General features: G+C 46.9%; 1 protein-coding gene and 2 pseudogenes across 1 annotated transcript; 2 read left to right on the top strand and 1 right to left on the bottom strand.

Moving 5' to 3' along the window:
• Positions 1–849: 849 nt before the first annotated feature.
• Positions 850–14,503, bottom strand: LOC110288004 (secretoglobin family 2B member 20-like; annotated as a pseudogene).
• LOC110298791 (aspartate aminotransferase, mitochondrial-like) lies at positions 7,959–9,621 on the top strand (annotated as a pseudogene).
• Positions 14,504–17,262: 2,759 nt separating the features above from the next.
• Positions 17,263–18,478, top strand: LOC110299418 (major allergen I polypeptide chain 1-like). Its single transcript, XM_021169105.1, has 3 exons — positions 17,263–17,323; positions 17,476–17,663; positions 18,449–18,478. The coding sequence occupies exons 1-3, from the start codon at positions 17,263–17,265 to the stop codon at positions 18,476–18,478; spliced, it is 279 nt and encodes a 92-aa protein (XP_021024764.1).
• The last annotated feature ends 3,643 nt before the right edge of the window (positions 18,479–22,121 follow it).

Here is a 22,121-nt window from a genome sequence, read left to right as displayed (position 1 = left end):
CTGGGAATTCCACTTGGGATCTTTGGAAGGAAAATCAGTGCTCTAAACCCCTGAGCCATCTCTCCAACCCCTGGTTTTGTTTTTGAAGCAGGGTCTCAGTGTGTAACCCTGCCTGTCTTGGAACCTGCTGTATTGGCCAGGCTCTGACAAATAGTGACTGTCACTAGCAAACCAAGAGAACCTGAGTACACCCATGTCATCATCCCTGAGTTACTCTGCTGTTATTACTGGACACAAGGAGCCCACAGTCCTGTGAGAAAGCCCAGAGGCAACACCTGAGGTGAGTGTCTCTCAACCTCCTCTCTGTCCTGCCAGCCTGGTGAAGCCTGTGGCTGCTTACATGCTATATGCCCTCACACAACCCCAGTTCCAGTCTCACACAGCTGCTGTAAATTGAGAGTGGGGGCTCACACCTATAATCCCTGCACTCAGGAGGAAGAGACAGGTGGATCTCTGTGAGTTCCAGGTCAGCAACAAAAAAAAGGAGGGCTGCAATGGCTCTCCCAGGATCACCTGGCTAGTCAGGGGCATCACCCTGATCTCAGTGACCTCACAAGTCATTTCTCTCACTGTTCCCCAGATTATCTGAAGACCTCATATGATTCCCATTCAGCACATAGACACAGGGCACAGAACAGAGCTGCAGGCATTTATTAGAACCAGCCTAAGAGACTGCAGGATGAGGGCACAGGTGTCAGGAATCCAACTTCAGGAGAGAAAGAGGACAGGTAAGCAAGATGGCACTTGAATCACACACATTGCAAAAATGGGTTGGCTATAAACCATTAACTTCTAATGGATTGAATTCTGGTTAGGCATATCCTCAATTTTCTTTAAGGCATCGTTGGTTTAGTATGTCTTGCATTCTGGGCTGTTGATTATAGCTATCTGGAAAACAAAGAGACAGACAGGGAGAGAGCTGGCTACAGGCAAGGTGCAGGAGCTCAGCAGGCTCCCCAAGCAAACAGAGAGATTGTTCCTCATCCACAGGAAAGAGAATCCCATGCAGTGATTCAGGTCTCCAGCAACAGACTCTGCCTCAAGAGAACTGGAGCCCACCCACAGCCTTCAGGAGGAAGCCTGAAAGCTGCCATAGCCAGGCAGGGAAGAAGGGGAGAAGTTTCTGGAAGGCATGACGGAGGCTAAGTCTAAAGGGGGACAAGATAGCTGAGTATGAGTTTGCTGATATTTCCCATACCTGAGGACATCTTCCCAGGCACATTGGCTGTGTGGCCATGTTAAAAATACATCCCCCATGTGGACTTGTTAGAAGAAATTCCTTTTTGGATAGCACTGTGGTTTTGCAGGACCTGACACTCAGCTAAAATACTTTGGGAAACACGGTGAGAGCTGCACTGTTCAAAATATACATCTCTGCAATACCGACGAACTTGAAAGAAGAGACATCAGGTGACAGCTGTGAAGAGCAGCTGCAGGCACTCCCTGGGGTGGGTGTGGCATTTCAGACATTAAGGGAGGTTCAGGCTGTAGCTCGTATGATGCCAGTGGAAGAGGGGCTCCATTTGAGGCAGGTGAGTAGAGTCAAGGGAGGTTCCAAAGAAGTCACTGGCCAGCCAGTAGACAGAAGTTTCAGAATCTTACTATAGACCTGTGGGTACCATACCTGTGCAGAGGCCAGTCCAAGGACTCCCCTGTTCCTATTATGGGTGAGAATCCCATGTTTACCCAGCATGTGGCAGTGAATTGCAGGAACAAGCATGGAACTGGCTGGATGTGTACCTGGCATGCTGCTTTGACATGTGATAGGGTGGGCAAGGGTTTGACTACTCAGTTACATGTCACCTGACATTGTATTAATGGTCGCATTGATCATTTGTACACAGCCTTCCACCATTTGCTGCATGGTCGAGTGGGATTAGGGAGGACGTTACCAGAATTTGGGGTTTCAAAAGTTTGGTTTTTCCTGCTTCCTCACTGAAGCACTCCTGGATTTTTTCCAAAGGCCACCCTTTCCTCTGCAGTAGCTTGAAACTTTGAAAGGTAGGCATTCAGAATTAGCCTACTTCCACTGAGTACTGCAAAATAGGCTCCAAAGTAAGGATCACATGCTTCCACTGTAAACACAGACAGAAAAGCATCATTAAAAGACCACAGGCTGGAGGAAACAGAGGCTCAAGATTCCTTGACACATCTATAAATACCTTAACTAACTTTTCCCATAGTCCTACCCTCCCAAAGGCTGTAGCCTCGCAGATACAACATGGTTTCCATGAGACACACACTTCACATGAGTGGGCAGACCTGCATATCTGAACTTCAGGAAGGCCCACACTTGCCTCTGCTTCAACTGTGCTTCTAAGGGCCCTTCATCATGAGACTCATCACCAGAACACCTCTGTCTCCCCATCTCACCCACCAAAACTGTTGTAACCTGGGGCAGAAAGCATCAACTGTCTTCTGCAGTTCCTTGCCAGTGGCCTCCAAAGGACCCCTAGGTCTGTCTCAGGGCCCCACTTAGATATCTCCATGGGACTGAGATGGGGTGAGCAAGGGTCAAACTCTCACCTGTCTGGAAGCCCAGATGTTTGGCCATGTGGGTATCCTCAGGGTCTAGTGATGGTTTTCTGCCAAAAAGTCTGCTTCACTCCACAATAGCTCATTCCTGTTGTCCTGCTCACCTTGCCCCCTTTCAGCTCTGTCAGGAACCATGTCTCAAAGGATCCATGTGGTAGTAGATCCATGCAGTGAGTGGTAGAGTGAGGGATTCACCCCAGTACATGAACTCTCAGTGTCCACAACCCCACAGACTACTGTGGACTGCCTGGCTGTAACTACACTGCTCCACAGGCCACAGGCAGTGCTGTGTGTGTAAGCTGTCTCAAGTTCAGATCAACCTACTTATCCTAAGGAAAACATTTTGAGCACCAATGTGATTGTCATCTGGGTGTTGTTCTATTCGTTTCTTGAGATGGGAAGCTCTCAAATTCAAGCTCAGCCTGCTTGAGGTGTGTGATGGTTACTCTTGTTAATAATCCATGATCATCCTGACTGTGTTGAGAGTTGCCATAAAAACAAGGTTCTCTGTGGAATGTTTTAAACGTGGTCAATTGATGTGAATAGACTGACTTCTTTCTCTTTTTTTGTTTTGTTTGTTTGTTTGAGTTAATTTAATTTTTTTTCATTTCCAAAATTTTTAATTAGGTATTTTCTTCATTTACATTTCAAAAGCAATCCCAAAGTCCCCCATACCCCCCACTCCCCTACCCACCCACTCCCACTTCTTGGCCCTGGCATTCCCTTGTACTAAGGCATATAAAGTTTGCAAGACCAAGGGGTCTCTCTTCCCAATGATGGCCAACTAGGCCATCTTCTGCTACATATGCAGCTAGAGACACGAGCTCCGAGGGTACTGGTTAGTTCATATTGTTGTTCCACCTATAGGGTTGCAGACCCCTTCAGCTCCTTGGGTACTTTCTCTAGCTCCTCCATTGAGGGCCCTGTGTTCCATCCAATAGCTGACTATGAGCATCCACTTCTGTGTTTACCAGGCACCAGCATAGCCGATGGATATTAGCCCAGAAACTTAGAATACCCAAGATACAAGATACAAGTTGCAAAACACGTGAAACTCAAGAAGAACAAAGACCAAAGTGTGGACACTTTGCCCTTTCTTAGAATTAGGAACAAAACACCCATGGAAGGAGTTACAGAGACAAAGTTTGGAGCTGACACAAAAGGATGGACCATCTAGAGACTGCCATATCCAGGGATCCATCCCATAATCAGCTTCCAAACGCTGACATCATTGCATACACCAGCAAGATTTTGCTGAAAGGACCCTGATATAGCTGTCTCTTGTGGGGCTATGCTGGGGCCTAGACTGACTTTCTTATGGCAGTGTGGACTATGGTCATAGACAGAGTGGAAAGGGAAAAACAAGTAGAGTACATCCATTTGTGCCTCTGCTTCTTGATTGTAGATGTGACCAACCACCCAAGTTCCTTCACTGTGCCTAGCTCACCATGATGGACTGTGTCTCTTCAAACTGGGAGCAGAATGGTGCTTCTCTGTGGCCTCCCTTCCCCCAGCCTGGAACCTGCCTGCTCAAGGGTGGAGCTACCGGCTCATTCGTCCTGCCACGCCCACTGCTGGAACCTGCCTTTGCTGCCTGGAGGCACACACGTGTTCGTCCTGCTACTGGACCCTGAGTTACTTGGCGGGATATTGGGTTCCCTCCCCCTTCCTTTATAACTGGGTGTCTGAAAATAGTAAAATTGAGCTTTGATCAGGATTTGTCTTAGCTCCATTCTTTCTTCCGCCCCGTCTAGATTCCTCTCTTTTCAGCGAACTGCCATTCTCAGTTGAACCGTTCGTGTTGTGGACTGCGGGCAGCCGCAACAGTTGGCGCCAGAACTGGGACCTGAAGAATGGCAGAGGGATGCTAAGAGAAACGACTGCTGTGTGGAGCTCCACAAGAAAGGAAAGGATCTTCGTATTGGAGGAGCATCGGAGCAACGGACAGGTACACATGCTAGCGCTAGCCTAAAAAATTTCAGTTTTGTAAAGTGTTGCTGAGGATGCGGTAGGATACGAATCAAGTTTGAATCAGTGCTGACCCAACACTGTTTCTGCTTGGGGTCAGTAGTTCGTTAATCGGAACTAGATATGGAGACAGGCGGTGTGCCGCAGCTTTTTAGAAAGCTGCTTAGGTGGAAGAAGGAAGGGTTCAAAGTCAGAAATTTTTTAGATAAGATAGATAGCTGTTGTCCATGGTTCAAAGAAGAAGAAACGATAGATTGTGGAACCTGGGAGAAAGTTGGTAAGGCCCTGAAGCGAGTTAGAGTTTGAGATTAAGCTTCAGAGGCTGAGTCTCTTAAGATATTTCTAGTTTAGATAATGATTAATGTGGTTCCTATCCTAAATAGTAAAATTTAAGATAAGATATAAAGCAATGCCTCTTTATTAAAGCGTTAAAGCTTGCTTTAATAGGTATTCATAGGTATTAATTGATATCCAAACTTCGTAATATGATAGTAATGCTTCTAATATTGATTTTAACAGTGATACATTGTTTTAAACATAGGTTTTGCTTTCCCAAAGTTGTAGATATTATCCTAACCTTGCACAAAAACTTAAAAATTATGGTTAAATCTGCCATTGTTCCATTGACTGCAGCTTGCAGTTTGATTGCAAATTTAAGATTGATGCTCAAATTAAAAGGTATTTTACCTTTGAGTCAATACAGGGCTCTGGGCAGTCCCAGAGCGGCTTGTGGCCCTTTCTTTTGTTTTGCAAACAATGCCTAAAAAAGTTTTTCCCTGTGTTCAAGAAAATTTCTTTTTAACAGTGTTACAGATCTATTCAGATGTTTAAAATAATGCTTAAATTCAAAGATTTTTGCTTCTAGTAAACTGGTAATCACTAGAAAATTTTGCCTCTACGTATGGCTAATATAGCTTTACATTATGTAAGAAAAATGTTTATTGTTTCTGCTTCTTTACAAGAAGCCAAAAGTTTTAATCTTTCAGTATATATTGTTTCCTAAGTGGAAAGTATTTTATTAACTAATGCTTCTCAAGGGAAGTTTACCTTAAATCCTTGCTTGTCATTTTTCCAGTTTAGACTAGCTTCTAGCCTTTTAACTTTATGGCAATAGTACATCAGAGACTGTATATTCAGACTTAGTAAAATTAGTCATTTAATAGAGTCATAATGATTTTTCACTCTTCTTCAGTGTGACCAGCCATTCTAACTCAATCTTAGACTGGTCTAATATTCAGTTCAATTATTAGAGATTCCTATATTCTAAATTACCTAGCAAAGTTAATTCAGAGCATTTCCCCCAAGGTCACCAAAGGCTCATCTTGCCTTCACCTTATTTGTCCTAAACTTTTTGCAAACTGACATTAAAGGTCAGTCTGCAGCGAAACGCCGCTGGCACCCAGTTACTTCTAATTTGAAACTAACTTTAGTTTTACAATTTGCATCTAAATAAAGTACCTTGACTTCTCCAAACAGAAAATTTACATTGCTACACTCTCATTGTTTAGAATTCTTCCTTTTCTCAAGCAGGTCAATCTACATTCTCCGGTTCTCCGCCCCTAAGAGCAAACAGGTGGTACTGCTAATCTCCCTTCCAAGGACATCCCAGCATGTGGCTTTTCAGTCTAAGATAAGATTTAGATTTACCAGGAGAGCTAGGGAAGTAGAAATTTCATATATATTTACAGAGATTAGTTCTTATTTTGATAGAGATGGGCTTAGTCCCTTAGCTGGCCTCTGGCTTTTCACCCTTGCTGTTACTGCAAGGTGTCCTTAGTTCCTCAGGCTACTGGGAATAACAGGGATGAAGAGGAAAGACTTTCAGCTCCTATCTTAACCAAAATTAATGGTGTTAATACTGACATAATTCTTGTCTAGGCCTTGCTAAATCTGAGGTTGACAAGTCTCATATAGAGACCGCGCATAAACTCAGAACTGTGCTACTGATTCATAATCATATGAATACAGTATGGGTACCGCTTGGCGCAGGAGATTACTGCGGAGGGAAGGTCCAGCTTGACCGTTTCTGAGTTCCCTGTGCGACACACCTGATTTGAAAGAGGTTGGTATCTGACTCCAGCTAAAAACCAAAAATACTTAAGGCTCTGCCTCCCCTCCCCAAAAGATACCAAGAGCCACAGATGTGAGTTGTTATAATGCTCACGGGAGGAATCAGATCAATGTCCACCCAAGTCAAGGTTAAAGGCCCACTCATCTATGGATGAAAAGAATCATTTGATCACCTCTGTTAAGCATTGCCTATTTAAACTTAATTAATAGGGGGGAGAGAGGTTGGAGACCTTGCTGTCGTAAGGGCAAGCCCTTCACTGCCTCCCACCCAAAAAATAAAAAAGCCAACTGGCCTTGTACTAGGAGCCAGCCAGTCTTACCCCCTTCTCCCTGTTCCCCTGCCTTTCACCCAAAATTGTGGATAATTATCAGCTCAGTGTTATTCTAAAATTGTTTAGTTAAACTTAGCCAGGGTTCCAACGCCCTACTTAAAATGCAAACAGGTAGCTACCTATTCAGCACTAATTAGCATTATAAAGTCAGAGCCTACAGCCCAGCGCTGCTATTCAGTCAGTGCTTTAAAGACAGTCTTAGCCAGATACAGTTTACCATTAGAAAAGTTAGGAAATCCCACGGAAACAGGTTTTTTCTTTAGCCCTAAAAAACTCAGGCAGAACTATTGAACATAGATAATTTTTCTGCCTCAGGCCACCCCCTTTTTTATTTTTGTTTTGTTATCTAATGGGAGGAAATGTGGCCTCCCTTCCCCCAGCCTGGAACCTGCCTGCTCAAGGGTGGAGCTACCGGCTCATTCGTCCTGCCACGCCCACTGCTGGAACCTGCCTTTGCTGCCTGGAGGCACACACGTGTTCGTCCTGCTACTGGACCCTGAGTTACTTGGCGGGATATTGGGTTCCCTTCCCCTTCCTTTATAACTGGGTGTCTGAAAATAGTAAAATTGAGCTTTGATCAGGATTTGTCTTAGCTCCATTCTTTCTTCCGCCCCGTCTAGATTCCTCTCTTTTCAGCAAACTGCCATTCTCAGTTGAACCGTTCGTGTTGTGGACTGCGGGCAGGCCGCAACACTTCTCTCCTGGCATTTTGTCACTAGTTTCCTAAGACAGTGTTACAGTATTGTTTTTAGCATGTGAAAAGCCCTTGGGTTATTCCACAGCACCACACACATAAACAGGGGCAACCAAAAAAATGGATAAATGTGCAAATTGCTTATTATGCAAGTATAAAGGCCTGGGTTCAGATCCCCAGGACTCATGGGAGTGGTGGTATGCACGTCTAATCTCATGTGAGCTCCAGGTTCAATAAGAGACCTGGTCTCAAAAAGTAAAGTGGACTGTCCTCACCTTTTAGGAGCCCGCACCTCGGTTCCAGCAGACGCTTCCCTGATCTCGGCTCTACCACCATCCACTGCCATCTTACTGCCCACCATGGCCCTCCTGCACTCCAGCCGCATCCTCTCCGAGATGGCTGCTGCCTTTCACCCAGGCCTAGCTGCTGCAGCCTCTGCCAGAGCAAGCTCCTGGTGGACCCATGTCTGTGGAGAGCCGAGCCGCGAGCAATCGCTGTGGAGAGCTGTGCGTGCTGCGAGCAATCGCCATTATAAGATGGCGCTGGCCTCCGCTGTGCCTAACTAGTAAACAAGCCTTGTGTGCAAGTGTGAGAGTGAACTCACTCCTAGTCACTGCCCATTCTCAGGGTGTAATAGTGGGGTGATGGGCGAGCAACGAATCAGGAGCTGTCACGCCACATCAGGTGCTGAAACGTCATGGCTGAGGGCTATATAAGCGACTCCATTTTCTGGGGTCGGGGTCTTACTGAGAAGTAAGCAATAAAGCTTTGCTGCAGAAGATTCCGGTTGTCCTGAGTGTGTTTCTGCCGGCGGGAACAAATGCTCGGGATACATGTCGAAATGGGACCTCCAGATCCCATCCTGGGCGTTACCGAAGCCTTCAAGAGAGACACCAACAGCAATAAGATGAACCTGGGAGTTGGATGATAACGGAAAGCCTTACGTGCTCCCCAGTGTCCGGAAGGCAGAGGCCCAGATTGCTGCAAAAAATTTGGACAAAGAATACCTGCCCATTGGGGGACTGGCTGAATTCTGTAAGGCTTCTGCAGAACTGGCCCTGGGCGAGAACAACACAGTGTTGAAAAGCGGCCCGTTTGTCACTGTGCAGACCATTTCCGGGACTGGAGCCTTAAGGGTCGGAGCCAGTTTTCTGCAAAGGTTTTCTTAAGTTCAGCCGAGATGTCTTTCTGCCCAAACCATCCTGGGGAAATCACACACCCATCTTCAGGGATGCCAGCATGCAGCTCCAAGGTTATCGCTACTATGACCCCAAGACTTGCGGCTTTGACTTCTCCGGAGCCCTAGAAGACATATCAAAAATCCCAGAGCAGAGTGTCCTCCTCCTGCATGCCTGCACTCACAACCCCACAGGCGTGGACCTGCGTCCAGAGCAGTGGAAGGAGATAGCGTCCGTGGTGAAGAAAAAGAATCTCTTCGCATTCTTTGACATGGTCTACCAAGGCTTTGCCAGTGGTGATAGTGATAAGGATGCCTGGGCCGTGCGGCACTTCATCGAGCAGGGCATCAATGTCTGCCTCTGCCAGTCATATGCCAAGAACATGAGCCTGTACTGTGAGCGTGTGGGAGCCTTCACGGTGGTCTGCAAAGATGCAGAAGAAGCCAAAAGGGTAGAGTCACAGCTGAAGATCTTGATCCATCCCCTGTATTCCAACCCACCTCTCAATGGGGCCCGGATCACAGCAACCATCCTGACGTCTCCAGACTTGCGGAAGCAATGGTTGCAGGAGGTGAAAGGCATGGCTGACCGCATCATCAGCATGAGGACCCAGCTGGTCTCCAACCTGAAGAAAGAGGGCTCTTCCCACAACTGGCAGCACATCACCGACCAGATCGGCATGTTCTGTTTCACCGGCCTAAAGCCGGAGCAGATGGAGCGGCTGACCAAGGAGTTCTCTGTCTACATGACAAAGGATGGCCGAATCTCCGTGGCAGGGGTCACCTCTGGCAATGTAGGCTACCTTGCCCATGCCATTCACCAGGTCACCAAGTAATTCCCAGGTGCGAAGGAATAGAAACCACTTTCCCGACAGCCTTTGCGCTCGTGAGCGTCACGTGCAGGGTGAGGGAGGGTGGGTGGTGGTGAGTAGATCCAGTTTCCAACCACGGTGCATAACTCAGCTACTGAACTCGTTCCTTGGAAGCGAGGTAGGGCGGAGGCTTCCTCGGCTGGTATCTGGAACTTCATCTGCTCTAAACCAAACTCCCTCATCCCTTTGTCTCCAGCTTTTCTGAAAGTTTACACACGCAAGAAAAATCACAGCACCAAACATCTGTCAGCCATGGCACTGGAATAGATCAGACGCTTTACCTAAAGCCTCAGGTGGTATCAGGGGCTCCCCCGTGGACCCCGGTAGAGCCTCCCGTAATAGAGGCTGTAAGAGAAAAATAACTAGTTCTGTCATTAACAGTTGTCCTCAAGTTCGTCCTCCTGGTGTGGAGCAAACTGTGTCAGCAGACCACATTACAGAAATTATGCTTTACAAAAACCAACAGGTCTGTTGCCACTTCAACAGGGACAGTAGAAGATGTAGTGTCATGTCCGCCTGCCCCTTGTCATTGCTTTTCTAGAGCCTAGAGTCTCATCCTGTCCTACTGCGAACGTCAGCCTCAGCCTATCGGGAGTTACGTAAGAATGGAGAGCATAGTTTTTCTGCTCATGCATAGCCTCCTCTCTCATCAAAAGCCGTGGAGAGAGGAACCCTGCCCTTGATTTCAGAGTCCTCTTCAGTCATTGATTGATTGGCCCCTACTGGGATGGGGCCTCTGCCCAGCTGGACCTCTCCATCCATCCTGGCTGCACAGCCCATCTCTTCACTTGAGTCAGACGTGCAGGGTAGGATCAGAAGGAGATACTCTGGAGTTTGTGTGCTGCCAGCCCGGCTCAGACTCAGCCCTTGGGAATGATAACCACCACCTGCTCTAATCATGTAGAGTACTGCCGCCTGGTTTCTCTGTTACATTAAAATTACTATAGACCCCCCCAAAAAAAAATTAAGTGGAAAGAGATAGGTCAGTGATTAAAGGGGGAGTGATTGAAGGTGAAGATCTGAGTTCAAATCCCAGAACCCATCTGGTAAAAGAAGAGAATTAACTCTTCTAAATTGTCATCTGACCTTCGCACGCGCACACACACACACACATACACACACACATACACACATGTTGGCACCTCTGCCCATACATAGGCAAACACACACAAGCACACGAACACATGAACACACAGGCAAATATCTGTTGAAACTGGCATGAGGAAGCCCAAACAAGTTCCTAATGGATGAATATCAAACAATTTAAGCAACAAACTGAATAACATGACACTGGATTGAACTATAATTGTGAAATAACCTATAAACTCATGCTGGTGTGAACAGTTGCATGGCATATTAATGAACATGGATGAAAATCAGTGTTCTTACATCTCACAGAAGAATTCACAAGAATCTGTAGATGCTCCTCCTGCGAGTTGAACTCCCTTACTGTGAGTTCAATTACAAGTTGTAATGTTCAACATGGTGGCCCAGTCAGGGAAGCACTTGCTACACACACTTGTACCCTTGAATTTCAGCCTCAGAACCTGTGAGGACAGCCTGGCAAAAAGTGTACCCTGGTAACCTCAGCACCGGACAGCCCACCGGGACTCACTGGTCAGCCCATCTAGCAAAATTAGCAAGCTATAATAAGAGACCTTGTCTCAAAAATATAAGGTGGTCTCAGATGTAAAGAGGACCCAGATTCACTTCCCATCACCCACATGGCAGCTAACAACCATCTGTAACTCCAGTTCCAGAGGATCCCATGCTCTCCTGTGACCTCCACAGGGAATGCAAACATGACTGCATAAGACACCCATGCAGGGACAATCCCCATACACATAAAAGAAAACTAAATAGAATGTCAAAAAATCACAGACATACACCTACATGTGTGTGTATACATATTTGTATATAAAATGCATACACATATTTATATGGTAGAGAGCAACTGAATGCACTTCAATGTCTTTCCTTGGTCACCCTATGCCTACACATATGTTGGCCATGAGTCTTAGTTAAGATTACTGTTGCTGTGAGAAGACACCATAAACAAAAGCAGAGTAGTGTCACCTGGAAGTAGACACTTGCTTAGCCACACTATACCCTTGTCTCCATTCCCAACCCTGTACAGAAGAGAAAAGCCCCTGTGGGAACATTTTACAGGCCTCTGCAGCTCTTGCAACATACAAGGACATAAAAACAAAGACCAGTAGACTCACCAGACAGACTACAAGTAGATCGTAGTACTTGGCACCTAATTGCCAAGACAATTACTGGATGTGAATCCTCTTTGGCTCAGCTAACCAGTAAGTCTTCAGCAAGCTTCATTCTGTCACCAGCTGATATAAGAGAAAGAGACAGTCAAGTGCCTTTTACAACAAACTACTTAATTCTGACTTATCAAGACACTTACAATCTTTACTTTTATATGAGCCAAATTACATAAACACAAACACTTATATAACAGAGGCATAGGGGACTGGGGTGTCTGAGCCCAAGCCTGAGTTAAATGGGAAAATAGTGTTGAACATTTTAAGAAGGGTCTTGTTTATAGACTTGAGAGAAGTAAGATAGCCCTTCAGCCAATATTCCAACATTTGTGAAGAGCTCCTAAGTGTATTGACCCCGAGAGAGAGGAAGGCCTTGCTCTCCTGAGCCTTCAGACCTCTAAAGAGAAGAGAAAGGCAGCCAGGGAAAAAGAAGCTAGGGAGGAGGAAGTTGGGCATAAAGCCTTTGCTATGGTGGAGGGCAGGGCAGGTGTGTTCTTATACACAAGGGATCCATGAGCACTGAAAGGTGGTAATCTGTGTTGTGTTGCTATGACAAAAGACCCAAGACTAGGGAATGAATATAGGAAAAACATTAATTTGCTTCATGGTCTGGAATCTTGAAAGTCGAGGATAGGGCAACCTCAGGTAGCCCTGGCCTGGTGCTGTCTGAACACTGGGTACACAGCAGAAGGGCCACAAGGGATTGTGGAAGACAGAGAGCAGAGGCTCCACCCTGCTTCTCAATCATCCACCATACACTTCTCAGCCCTGCCACACACCAGGGAACAAGACTCAATGTGGGTTTTTGGTGTGTAACCTAGACATGTTGAAACTATAGCTGACTCTCCCTTGGACATGTTGGATTTTTATTCAGTCTGGGGATTTAGGTGACAAATCTCCCAGGCAGAGGAAGGGAAAACATTTCAGACACTGAGAGCAGAGCATATGAAGGCCCTGGTTCTCACATGGATCTTACTTATAGAGAAATGGTGTCCTACCTCCTACAGAGACACTGAAAATGGAAAACATGCTAGGTAAATGATAAATTCAAGGTCCAGGTGCACACAATGCAGTCAGGTGACCAGCAAAGTTCAAAGAAATGAGGTAAAGACATGGTGCTTCCCACCCATGATCCCCAGTTATGTGTCTTGAATCCCTGTAAGTTTAATTTTTTTCAAACATTACTTTAATGATGATTCTTAAATGCTTTAACATCCCTTTTAGCCAACACGCACCAGAGGTAGTGGGGAGAAAAGGATATGAGGGGTGTGGACCTGTTCAAAATTGTTCTTTGGAGCAGCTGCTGTGTGTATTATCTGGAAATCGGCAGTTCAGTTCACATGTCGACAGCAGTAGCTCGATCTACTCACAAACACTTCACTGATATATCAGCAGTCCATTTCAATAGAGTCAGGATAGCAAACATGAATCAGTAGTGGTGTCAGACACAGCCAAGCCTCAGCTGGGCTTGAGTCAGCAACAGGGACCTGGGAAGAATCCTGAAAGAGGTTGTCTGTTGTGCATCTCTTAGGGAGAGCTAAGTTGTACCAGCAAGTGGAGCTCAACCTCTGTCACTTCTCTTTCAAGTTCTATTTATACTCCTTCCAAGCACCACCTGTCCTCCATGGCTCTGTGTCAGATGTGTGTCTGCCTCAGCCGACGTCACTCTGCCAATCTACTAGAGTCTGAGGGAAGAATCTACAACACACCACTGGAGATTTTTGAAACCTTTCTCACTATGGAGTCCTGACAAATGGAGCTCAACTACACAGTGTAAGTCAGACGAATACATGTGTGTCATTATCAAAAGATGCTTCTTCACATGTCCTTTCACATGCTTGCTGTAGCCGAAAATCCTTTCACCTGTGTCTGCTTCAGCTAAATATTCCTTCACGAGTCTGCCTTGGCCTTTCACCTCTGTTTCTTTCAGGAACACCCTCCGTCACATCTTTGCTCCAGCAAAACACCATCCAACACAACTGACTCTCCATCCAACCCTTAAGTTTCCTCATCACACCTCCTTATTCACAAAGATAGAAATTGTGCCTGGGCATGGAAACGCTCTCTGGGGCTGGCTTTGGCCTCTTGATTTGCCCACCATATGTAGCAGCAGTGAACAAAAGCTGGCTGTAAATGAAGTACACATTCTAGCTATCCTCTATAAAAGACACAAAGGCTTGGAATTTCATTTGAAGATCTGAAAGCCTAGATTGGGCAGGTTATGAGCTATTCTAAATTATATCCAAACCATAGGCCCCATGTTACATGCTGTTTAAGTCTTGCTCAAGGTTATTTCTGCTCCATCAGCCTGTACTCATGGTCCACTGCTCCTGGCTACATGCTCATGAGCATCAGGCCTCATGGTTGCCTCCTCCTCTCTCCCCATGATCCCTACCAGTGACCCCAAGTCCAGTAACCAAAGCCCAGAATACCTCTTTTCTCTCCAGTAATTGACTGTCAGACACATTTATTTGACCCGAGAATAAGATGAGCAAAGTTTACAAAGCAACACTTGGTATATGTGAGAATTTGCTTACCAGATTACCAAAGAATTGGAGGGTGAGGTGAGTCCAAATCATGGGGTCCAGTACTTAGCATTTGAATACACAGCAGCAAGGGTCCAACCCCAACAGCTGGCAAGTGGTAAAGTGTGGAGAGCCATGCCGTGAGCAATCGCCATTATAAGATGGCGCCGGCCTCCACTGTGCCTAACTAGTAAACAAGCCTTGTATGCAGGTGCGAGAGTGAATTCACGCCTAGTCACTGCCCATATCCGGGCATAGTAATGGGGTGATGGGCGAGCAACAAATCAGGAGCTGACACGCCACATCAGGTGCTGAAACGCCATGGCTGAGGGCTATATAAGCAACGCCATTTTCCAGGGTCTGGGTCTTCCCTCTTGAAGAAGCAATAAAGCTTTTTGCTGCAGAAGAATCCGGTTGTCCAAGTGTGTTCTTGCCGGTGAGAACCATGGCTCGGGACAGTAAAGGCAGAAGGGGTACCCTCTGGTGAGCAGTTCTCACACTTACATAGGAACTAGAGGCCTACCTGTGCTGAAGCCTCCTCCACAGCATGGACAGGAAACCAGGCCTCCTTGGCACTCAGCAGTGGATGCCTCTAGACCCTGGTGGAGTCTCCAAAGACTACACAGCTCCCTGGACTTCTTCTGGCAAAAAAGGTCTAAAGTTTCTGTCCTCTGGATCCCTTTTATCCTTCCTCAGAGTCTGCCCTCTATCCACTCTTCATTCCATGACCCTTCTGTCTCCTGCGCTGCAGCCCTGTCAAATGCTTCAGCTACCAAATGGAAGCAGCCTGGAAGGGCTGGGCCTGTTGCACAGCTAAGCCTGCTAACCACTCAGCCTCACACCCCTGCCTCAGCCTTTGCTGTCTGCTGCCTCCTCCACTGCAGTCTGTTTAGTCCATACTCCTGATGGCAGGACTAGAAAAAGACTGCTCAACAGAAGCCTTTTGTGAGGCCAAAATGGCAATACCAGGTGAGTCATCGTGAGTGTGTCTCCTGGCTGAGTGAATGGGCCTAAGCAGTCTGCCTCCATAGATGGGAGGGGCATGGAGCCTACCACAGCCTTGCCCCTTAGCATTCCTCACAAAAATCCCTTTGCTAGAGGTACTTCCACTCTGGCCCAGGTAAAGATGGAATTCTGTGGTAGCAAAACTCCTCTAGACACACTGGCACAGATGGACTGATGCTGAACCTTCAGGAGCTGGAGAAACCAGCTGAGATTGGACTCTAGTTTTTCCAGAGGAGCTGTAGGATATTCAAAATGGCCATCATGCTGGCTTTTTGACCAATAGTCAGACTAGCTAGAGCAGCAACACAGTCTGGCAGTGGCCAGTTAGGGGGCCAGGTCGCTCCAAACTGAAATATCCTTGTTTAGTTATGAGACAATGACCATGAGGCACTTGCAGTGTGAACTTAATGAACATACTAATGACGGTTATTAACAGGGTCTCTCTGTGTAATTCTGGCTGGCCTGGAACTCTCTGTGTAGACCAGGCTGACCTCTAACTCACAGAGATCGGCCTGCCTCTGCCTCCTAAGAGCTGGGGCCAAAGGTGTGAGTCACCATAGCTTTTGACAATGTTTACCGCCAGCCCCAAGGAAACCTGGAATCACCACACACACACACACACACACACACACACACACCTTTCTCAGGAGGGTTATGAGCTCAAGACTAATCCTGAATCAAAAAAGAAAAAGAAAAAAAAAAAAACAGGGCTTGAGAGATGGCTCAGTGGGTAGGAGCATTGACTGCTCTTCCGAAGGTCCTGAGTTCAAATCCCAGCAAGCACATGGTGGCTCACAACTGCCTGTAATGAGATCTGACACCCTCTTTTGGCACATCTGGAGACAGCTACAGTGTACTTGTGTAGAATAATAAATAAATCTTGAGGCCAAAGAGAGCAGGAACTGAGCGAGCAGAGTTGACCAGAGCTAGCAGAAGTCCTAAAAATTAAATTCCCAACAACCACTTGAAGGCTCATAACCATCTGTACACCTACAGTGTACTCATATACATAATGAATGAGTGAATAAAAGAATTAATAAATAAATAAATAATACATAAATACATCTTAAAAGAAAAGAAAGAAACCCCAAAAACACAAAACATAAACCTTAACCAGGGGTTGAAGAGGTCAAGTTTAAGCAGATGTGCCAATGTTTGCCTTTGATTTCAGCATTCACATGGGAGAGAGGCACAAAGACCTCTGTGGGGTCAAGGCTAACCAGATCTACATAGTTCCAGGACAGCCTGAGCTGTGTAGACAGACCCTATCTCAAAAAAACACCGAACAACAGCAAAAAGGTCAAGTTAAAGGTTGCCTACAACAGCAGGAGACGTTTGGGTTGATGAGACTGGTTCAAGGGAAGGCACAAAGCAAATGGAAGATAGGGGCAGGACAAAGACAAGGCAGGTGTTGCATGGCCAGTGGTCTGAGGTCTGGCTTGTCTAAACACTGACAGTGAGGTCCCCAGTGTGACAGGGTAACATGGGCCTCACTACTGGTGGTCTGATTGAGAGACCATTTGACCTTTTCCCTAGTCATACCTTCCTTTGGCCTTTACATGACATGTGACCTTAAGAAGATCTCTGCTAATGGGACCAGACTGAGCCAGTATGTTGACCAGGATCTTATTGTATTGCCAAAATACACACCTCCCCATGACACAAACACACAGGCCCAAGGAAGTTCCAAGACATATCCTGAGAATGGCCTGGAGGGACCCAGATATGGGTCTCTCCCTGCTCACTCAGCAGACCACGGCAGTTATAAAAGGGGACCAAGCTGAGTAGGAGCACCTGCCACCATTAACATGAAGCTCACTGGTGCTCTCTTGCTACTTGGGGCTGCCCTGCTCCTGACTTCAGAGGGAGGTGGGTATTGTGTATGGGTGTCAGGGATACGGGCTCTGTGTGGGGGTCGGGATGCAGACTCTCTAGGTTCTCGCACCCTCTATTCCCTGGGGTGTGCTGATGCCTGTCTTTCAAGGTGGGGGGAGGGGTGTCACCCTGTCTCTGTGTTCCAGATTGTGGCCTTTGCCCAGCTTTACAAAAAAAAGTTCAAAAATTTTTCGATGGGACCACTGAAGAGTATGTTGAGTGCCTGAAACAATACAATAATGACCCTCTCGTACTGGAAAATGCTGCAAATATCAAGAAATGTTCCTATAGGATGTTGACCGAGGAAGACAAGACACAGGCAACCAATTTCATCGTGAGTCTCTAAGTGTCTTGCTAAGGGCAGGGCTTGTACTTCTCCCACACTCGGAAGCTGCTCTGTGAATCCAGAACAGTGACACACTTTATTGAGGACGCCAGGAGGATGGGTCAGGAAGGGACTCTCAGGCTGCCTGAGTTGGGCCTGGCTGCTCAACTCAGCCAAGCCACACTAGATCCCTGCCCAAGTTTGGCCTCTATCAGCCTTCCTGACACAGCTTCCCAAGTCTAGCTGCACAAACTTGGGGCCTGGCACCATTCTCCAACCTGGGTCTTTTATCCTAACTTTTCAAACCTGCCACTCCAGCCCCAAAACACTTATCAGTTTTCCTGTCCTATGCACCTCCAAGGTCACTGTGTTGACTCCAGGCCTGGGACATTCAAGGGTAGAATTAAATTGAACCCACTCTTGTCCCTAGAACTGGTGGGATAAGTCATTGTGTCAGCTGCAGACATATGAGGGTCATCATCATGTGACAGGAGTCAGTTCCCTTGTGGGGCCCCAGCTGCCCACCAGCTCACATGGAGCCCTGTCAGCTCCTCCCCACTCTGTCCCACTTGTACCTATGGTGTCCCATGAGGTCGCTTCTCTCATCTGCTTGGATTGGAGGCTCTTTACAGAGATTGTTTCAACAGGTGGGAGACAAGGCTCCTTATCCCTGATCGAACTCAAAAGCTATTGCAAAGAGGATGAAGTTCCTCCCAAGAGGTGTCCCCATATGTGATCAGTGGGGCATGAAGTTTTCTTTACCTCTGAAGCCTTGCTTGGCTCTCTCTTTGCAGAATAAAGTAACAGCCAGCCGGTCATGTTGATGGGTACATCCTTGCTCTCAAGGAAGCCACTTCCCTACTCACCAGCATAGATGCAGCATGCCCTACCCCTTCTGCCCAGGTGTCTAAGAACAGGAATCCAACAATAAAAGTCTTGCAATTCACAGGGAAGCCTGGATTTTGGGATTCGAGGTTGGGGCTGATTGGGTTGAAGGATACTGCAGGGATAACCAGTGGGACTTTGAAGTGCCACCAATCAATTGTGGTGTAGCCAAAACATCCTGCAGAATTCATTAGAGAATGCTAAGAGACGATAGTCACTACACCTGAGTATCTGTCACCCTCATGGGACAGGGTCCACAGGATACATACATGACCTCCCAGACTGAACTCCCCAGGAACATGGAACTGAGTAGGACTAGAAATACCAAGAGTCTTTTGAGGACCACACAGGCTATAAATAGCAGAATCTGTCCCTGTTCCCCAGTGTTGGGGGCATGAACCGGTTGTGCATTGTGTGTGAGTCACAGTGTATCCCATTTAGAAAACAAAAAGAAAAAACCTACCTATCTCTAATGTGGGGAGCCATTCCGGACTTCCTGGCCAGCCGGATGGAAATCTACTTCAGGCAGTAAACAAGCCCATGTTTGGTGGATGGCCTGCCCTTAATCCCTGATTGGCTGAGCAAGCCTGCCTGGTGAGGTGATGTGACCTGTGGTGATTGGTGGGGGCATGGTTGTGGCTGGAGTGGAGAAAAACACTAACCAGAGAGGCTGGGGGATTTTAAGAAAGAAGCTGCCTGAGTAAAACTGCTTTAAGAAGAACCGGTGGTTGCGTCTTTCTTGCTGGTCGAGTTGTATGCGGCACTCTAAGGCTTCCTGCCCCTTACAGTGAACAGAAGTTCAGCCTGGAAATCAGTGTGTGACCTGGCCATAGCCAGAACTCAGTTTATCCTAATGTCAACTACCCAGTTCTGAATGCAGTTACTTCCCCATTGGTTGTTACACATAGTGGGGACCCAGGGTCCTACAGCTTTAGGATCTGTCATGTGGCTCCACTCCATGGACATGGCAGGAAGTTCTTTCCCATACCAGTCACCAAATAGTTGCCCTGTGGCCAGTCCTAAGGCCATGTGCCTCAGATCCACCAATGAGCCATGTCCTCGCATGGGTCCCAGGCTCAAACCACCATGCATACCCAGAAGAATATATATAGGTTCCTCATGATACAGAGGCTGATGGAAGGCCCAACAGGTGCAGGCTCTCTCATTATAGAGTATGCGCTGAAAAGAGTAAAGGGTGTTATTCTTTTTCATAACGCTATGATAAAGTAACCGTGACTGAGTATTTATAAAGAAAAACTAATCATTTTGAAGGCTTCAGGTCCACAGTCCTGCAGCTTCATTTTTTAGCCTCTGTTGAGGACCCTGTCACCAGCAGAGACACAGAAAATAGAATTAATCACATGGTCAAGTCAGTGTGTGGGTTTTCTCCAGCATTCACCTAGTCTATAGCATGTGTCCCTTCCCATGGCCACACTCCAGAGTCCTAATCACCTTTCCAGTTGTCTCATGCTTCTCCATCACATCATATCTTGAGACCCTATGATGGGAACTAATTTTCCAGTCCAGGAAATCTTAGAGGATACAAGGAACCAGATTCAAACCAAACAGCACATTAGGAGGCCATCTTGCACAGACTGAGCCTGATGCCTGTGACTCAGGCCTCCAACTCACCAGTGTCTAGCCAGAGCTTCTTCTGAAGGAGGCCTCCTGCCTTCTGGGAGCTAAGGGTGGTTGAAGTGTATGGCATTGCGGTATGCACAGACAGCCTGGTTTCCAGCTGAGGCTACATGTTGAATCCCGGGAACTGGTGGTAATAATTCACCTACACAGGATGGAAGGAGTTCTCTCATGTCTCCTGGAACCCTGGCTCCTGTCGAAGTTACCGTCCCCTCAGGCCCCACAAGAGAAGCATGATTAATAGTCACGTAGGCAATGTCCCAAGCTTCTGACCTTCAGGCTAGACTCCTCCCCAGTTACCTAGAAACAATAAAGATTACAGCACACAATAAGAGGAGCTGCTTGGCCCCACCTCACTTTCTTACTCCTCTTGCTCTTACTCCCCTTACTCTACTCTCTCCTTTCCTCTCTCCTCTCATGCTCTTCCTCTCTCTCCCTCTTACTCTCTAGCCTTTCTTCTCTCTTTCTCTTTCCCCCTTTTCTCCTCTTGGCCATGGTCTCTCTCTCTCTTTTACCTTTTCTCTTTCTCTCTGCCTTTCTATAATAAAGCTCTAAAATCATAGACTGTCTCTGTTCATCAAGGCCCACTGCACAGACTCTCCCCTGTGTGGGAACCACTCTCCCTCTACCGTCTCTCCTGTAACCCCAGGGCTCAGGGTGTCATCCCCGGACCCCCAGGTGGGAGCTGCCCCTTATCCACCCCCCATTGAGTGGGGTCAGTGGCTTAAATACCCACCTGGGGCTGAGTGGAAAGCATCTGGCACCCCTCCCACGTCTGCCTGCCCAGAGCATAGGAGGAACTCTGGCTGGACGTTGGCTATCCTCCCTCTCCCTTCTTCCCCTGCCCCCTTTTAGGCCTCCAAATCACCAGTGTCTAGCCAGAGCTTGCTTCTGAAGGAGGCCTCCTGCCTTCTGGGAGCTAAGGGTAGTCTAGGGACTATGAAGATGCTGTGACCTAACTCTTCTCAATACACATGTGGATGACAGGAAGTTATTCTACCATGCTTCTGTCTACAGATTTAAAAAAAAAAAAAAAGCAGAGCTTCTCCATCTGGTGCACAGCTCAGCACACAGCATGTGCAGGTCCTGGACTTAATCAAAGCACTACTAAAACTAAGACTCCTGAGCTTCCCGGGAGATTGGTGCCCAATGAATTGGGTAGGCCTGGTCTTAAGCAGAGAGTTTCATAGCCCACCATGAGCCTGCAGGTGTCATATGTGAGAGCTCAAAGTCTGAGCAGGACATGAGTGACAGTTTATGATCACTAGAGCACAGGTGCTCCCCTCCCACACAGTTCTTTGAGGACATGCTCCAGAGTGACAGAGTGAAATAAGCTACTGTCCCTTCCACTTCTTGGTTGCTTTCTCAGGCTTATAGAGTCAGAACCACCCACCTGGAGTCGGAAGGAATCAGGATTATATGACCTTCCTGAGCTTTCTCTGTCTGACATCCAAGCCAACACACGGAGCTCCCTGCAGGCTGTGTGGTGTGCTCCAGGCTCCCAGCTTTCTGAGCTGTCACCCATGCTGGGGTAAGTGTTAGTCTTTGATTCATCTCTACTCCTATCAGTAACCCCTCTCCTTTATCCCTCTGAGTAACCCCAGAACTCATAGGGTCACCAATTGTACTTCCGTGATATCCATACTTTTGCCATTGACTCCTATCTGTAGTGAATAAATCCTTGTTTACTTCCTCCCAGGGATAGTGTCACACAACAGCCAGTGAGTAAAAAGGTCCTTGCCACCCAGCTCGACAACAGGATCCACACAGGGGAAAGGGAGAACTGACTCCACAAGTTGTCCTTGAGCTTCTACACATGCAACCTCATACACATACATATACTCAAACAGTATTAAGAAAAAAAAAACCGGTTCGGTTTTTTTTTTTAATTTACTTATTTATATGAGTACACTTTAACTGTCTTCAGACACACCAGAAGAGGGC

This window comes from Mus caroli, unplaced genomic scaffold, assembly GCF_978045245.1.
Source record: "Mus caroli unplaced genomic scaffold, Mus_caroli_1 scaffold_8, whole genome shotgun sequence".
Taxonomy (NCBI): domain Eukaryota; kingdom Metazoa; phylum Chordata; class Mammalia; order Rodentia; family Muridae; genus Mus; species Mus caroli.
The sequence above is the reverse complement of the archived record's forward strand: the minus strand, read 5'-3'. Positions and strand labels throughout refer to the sequence as shown.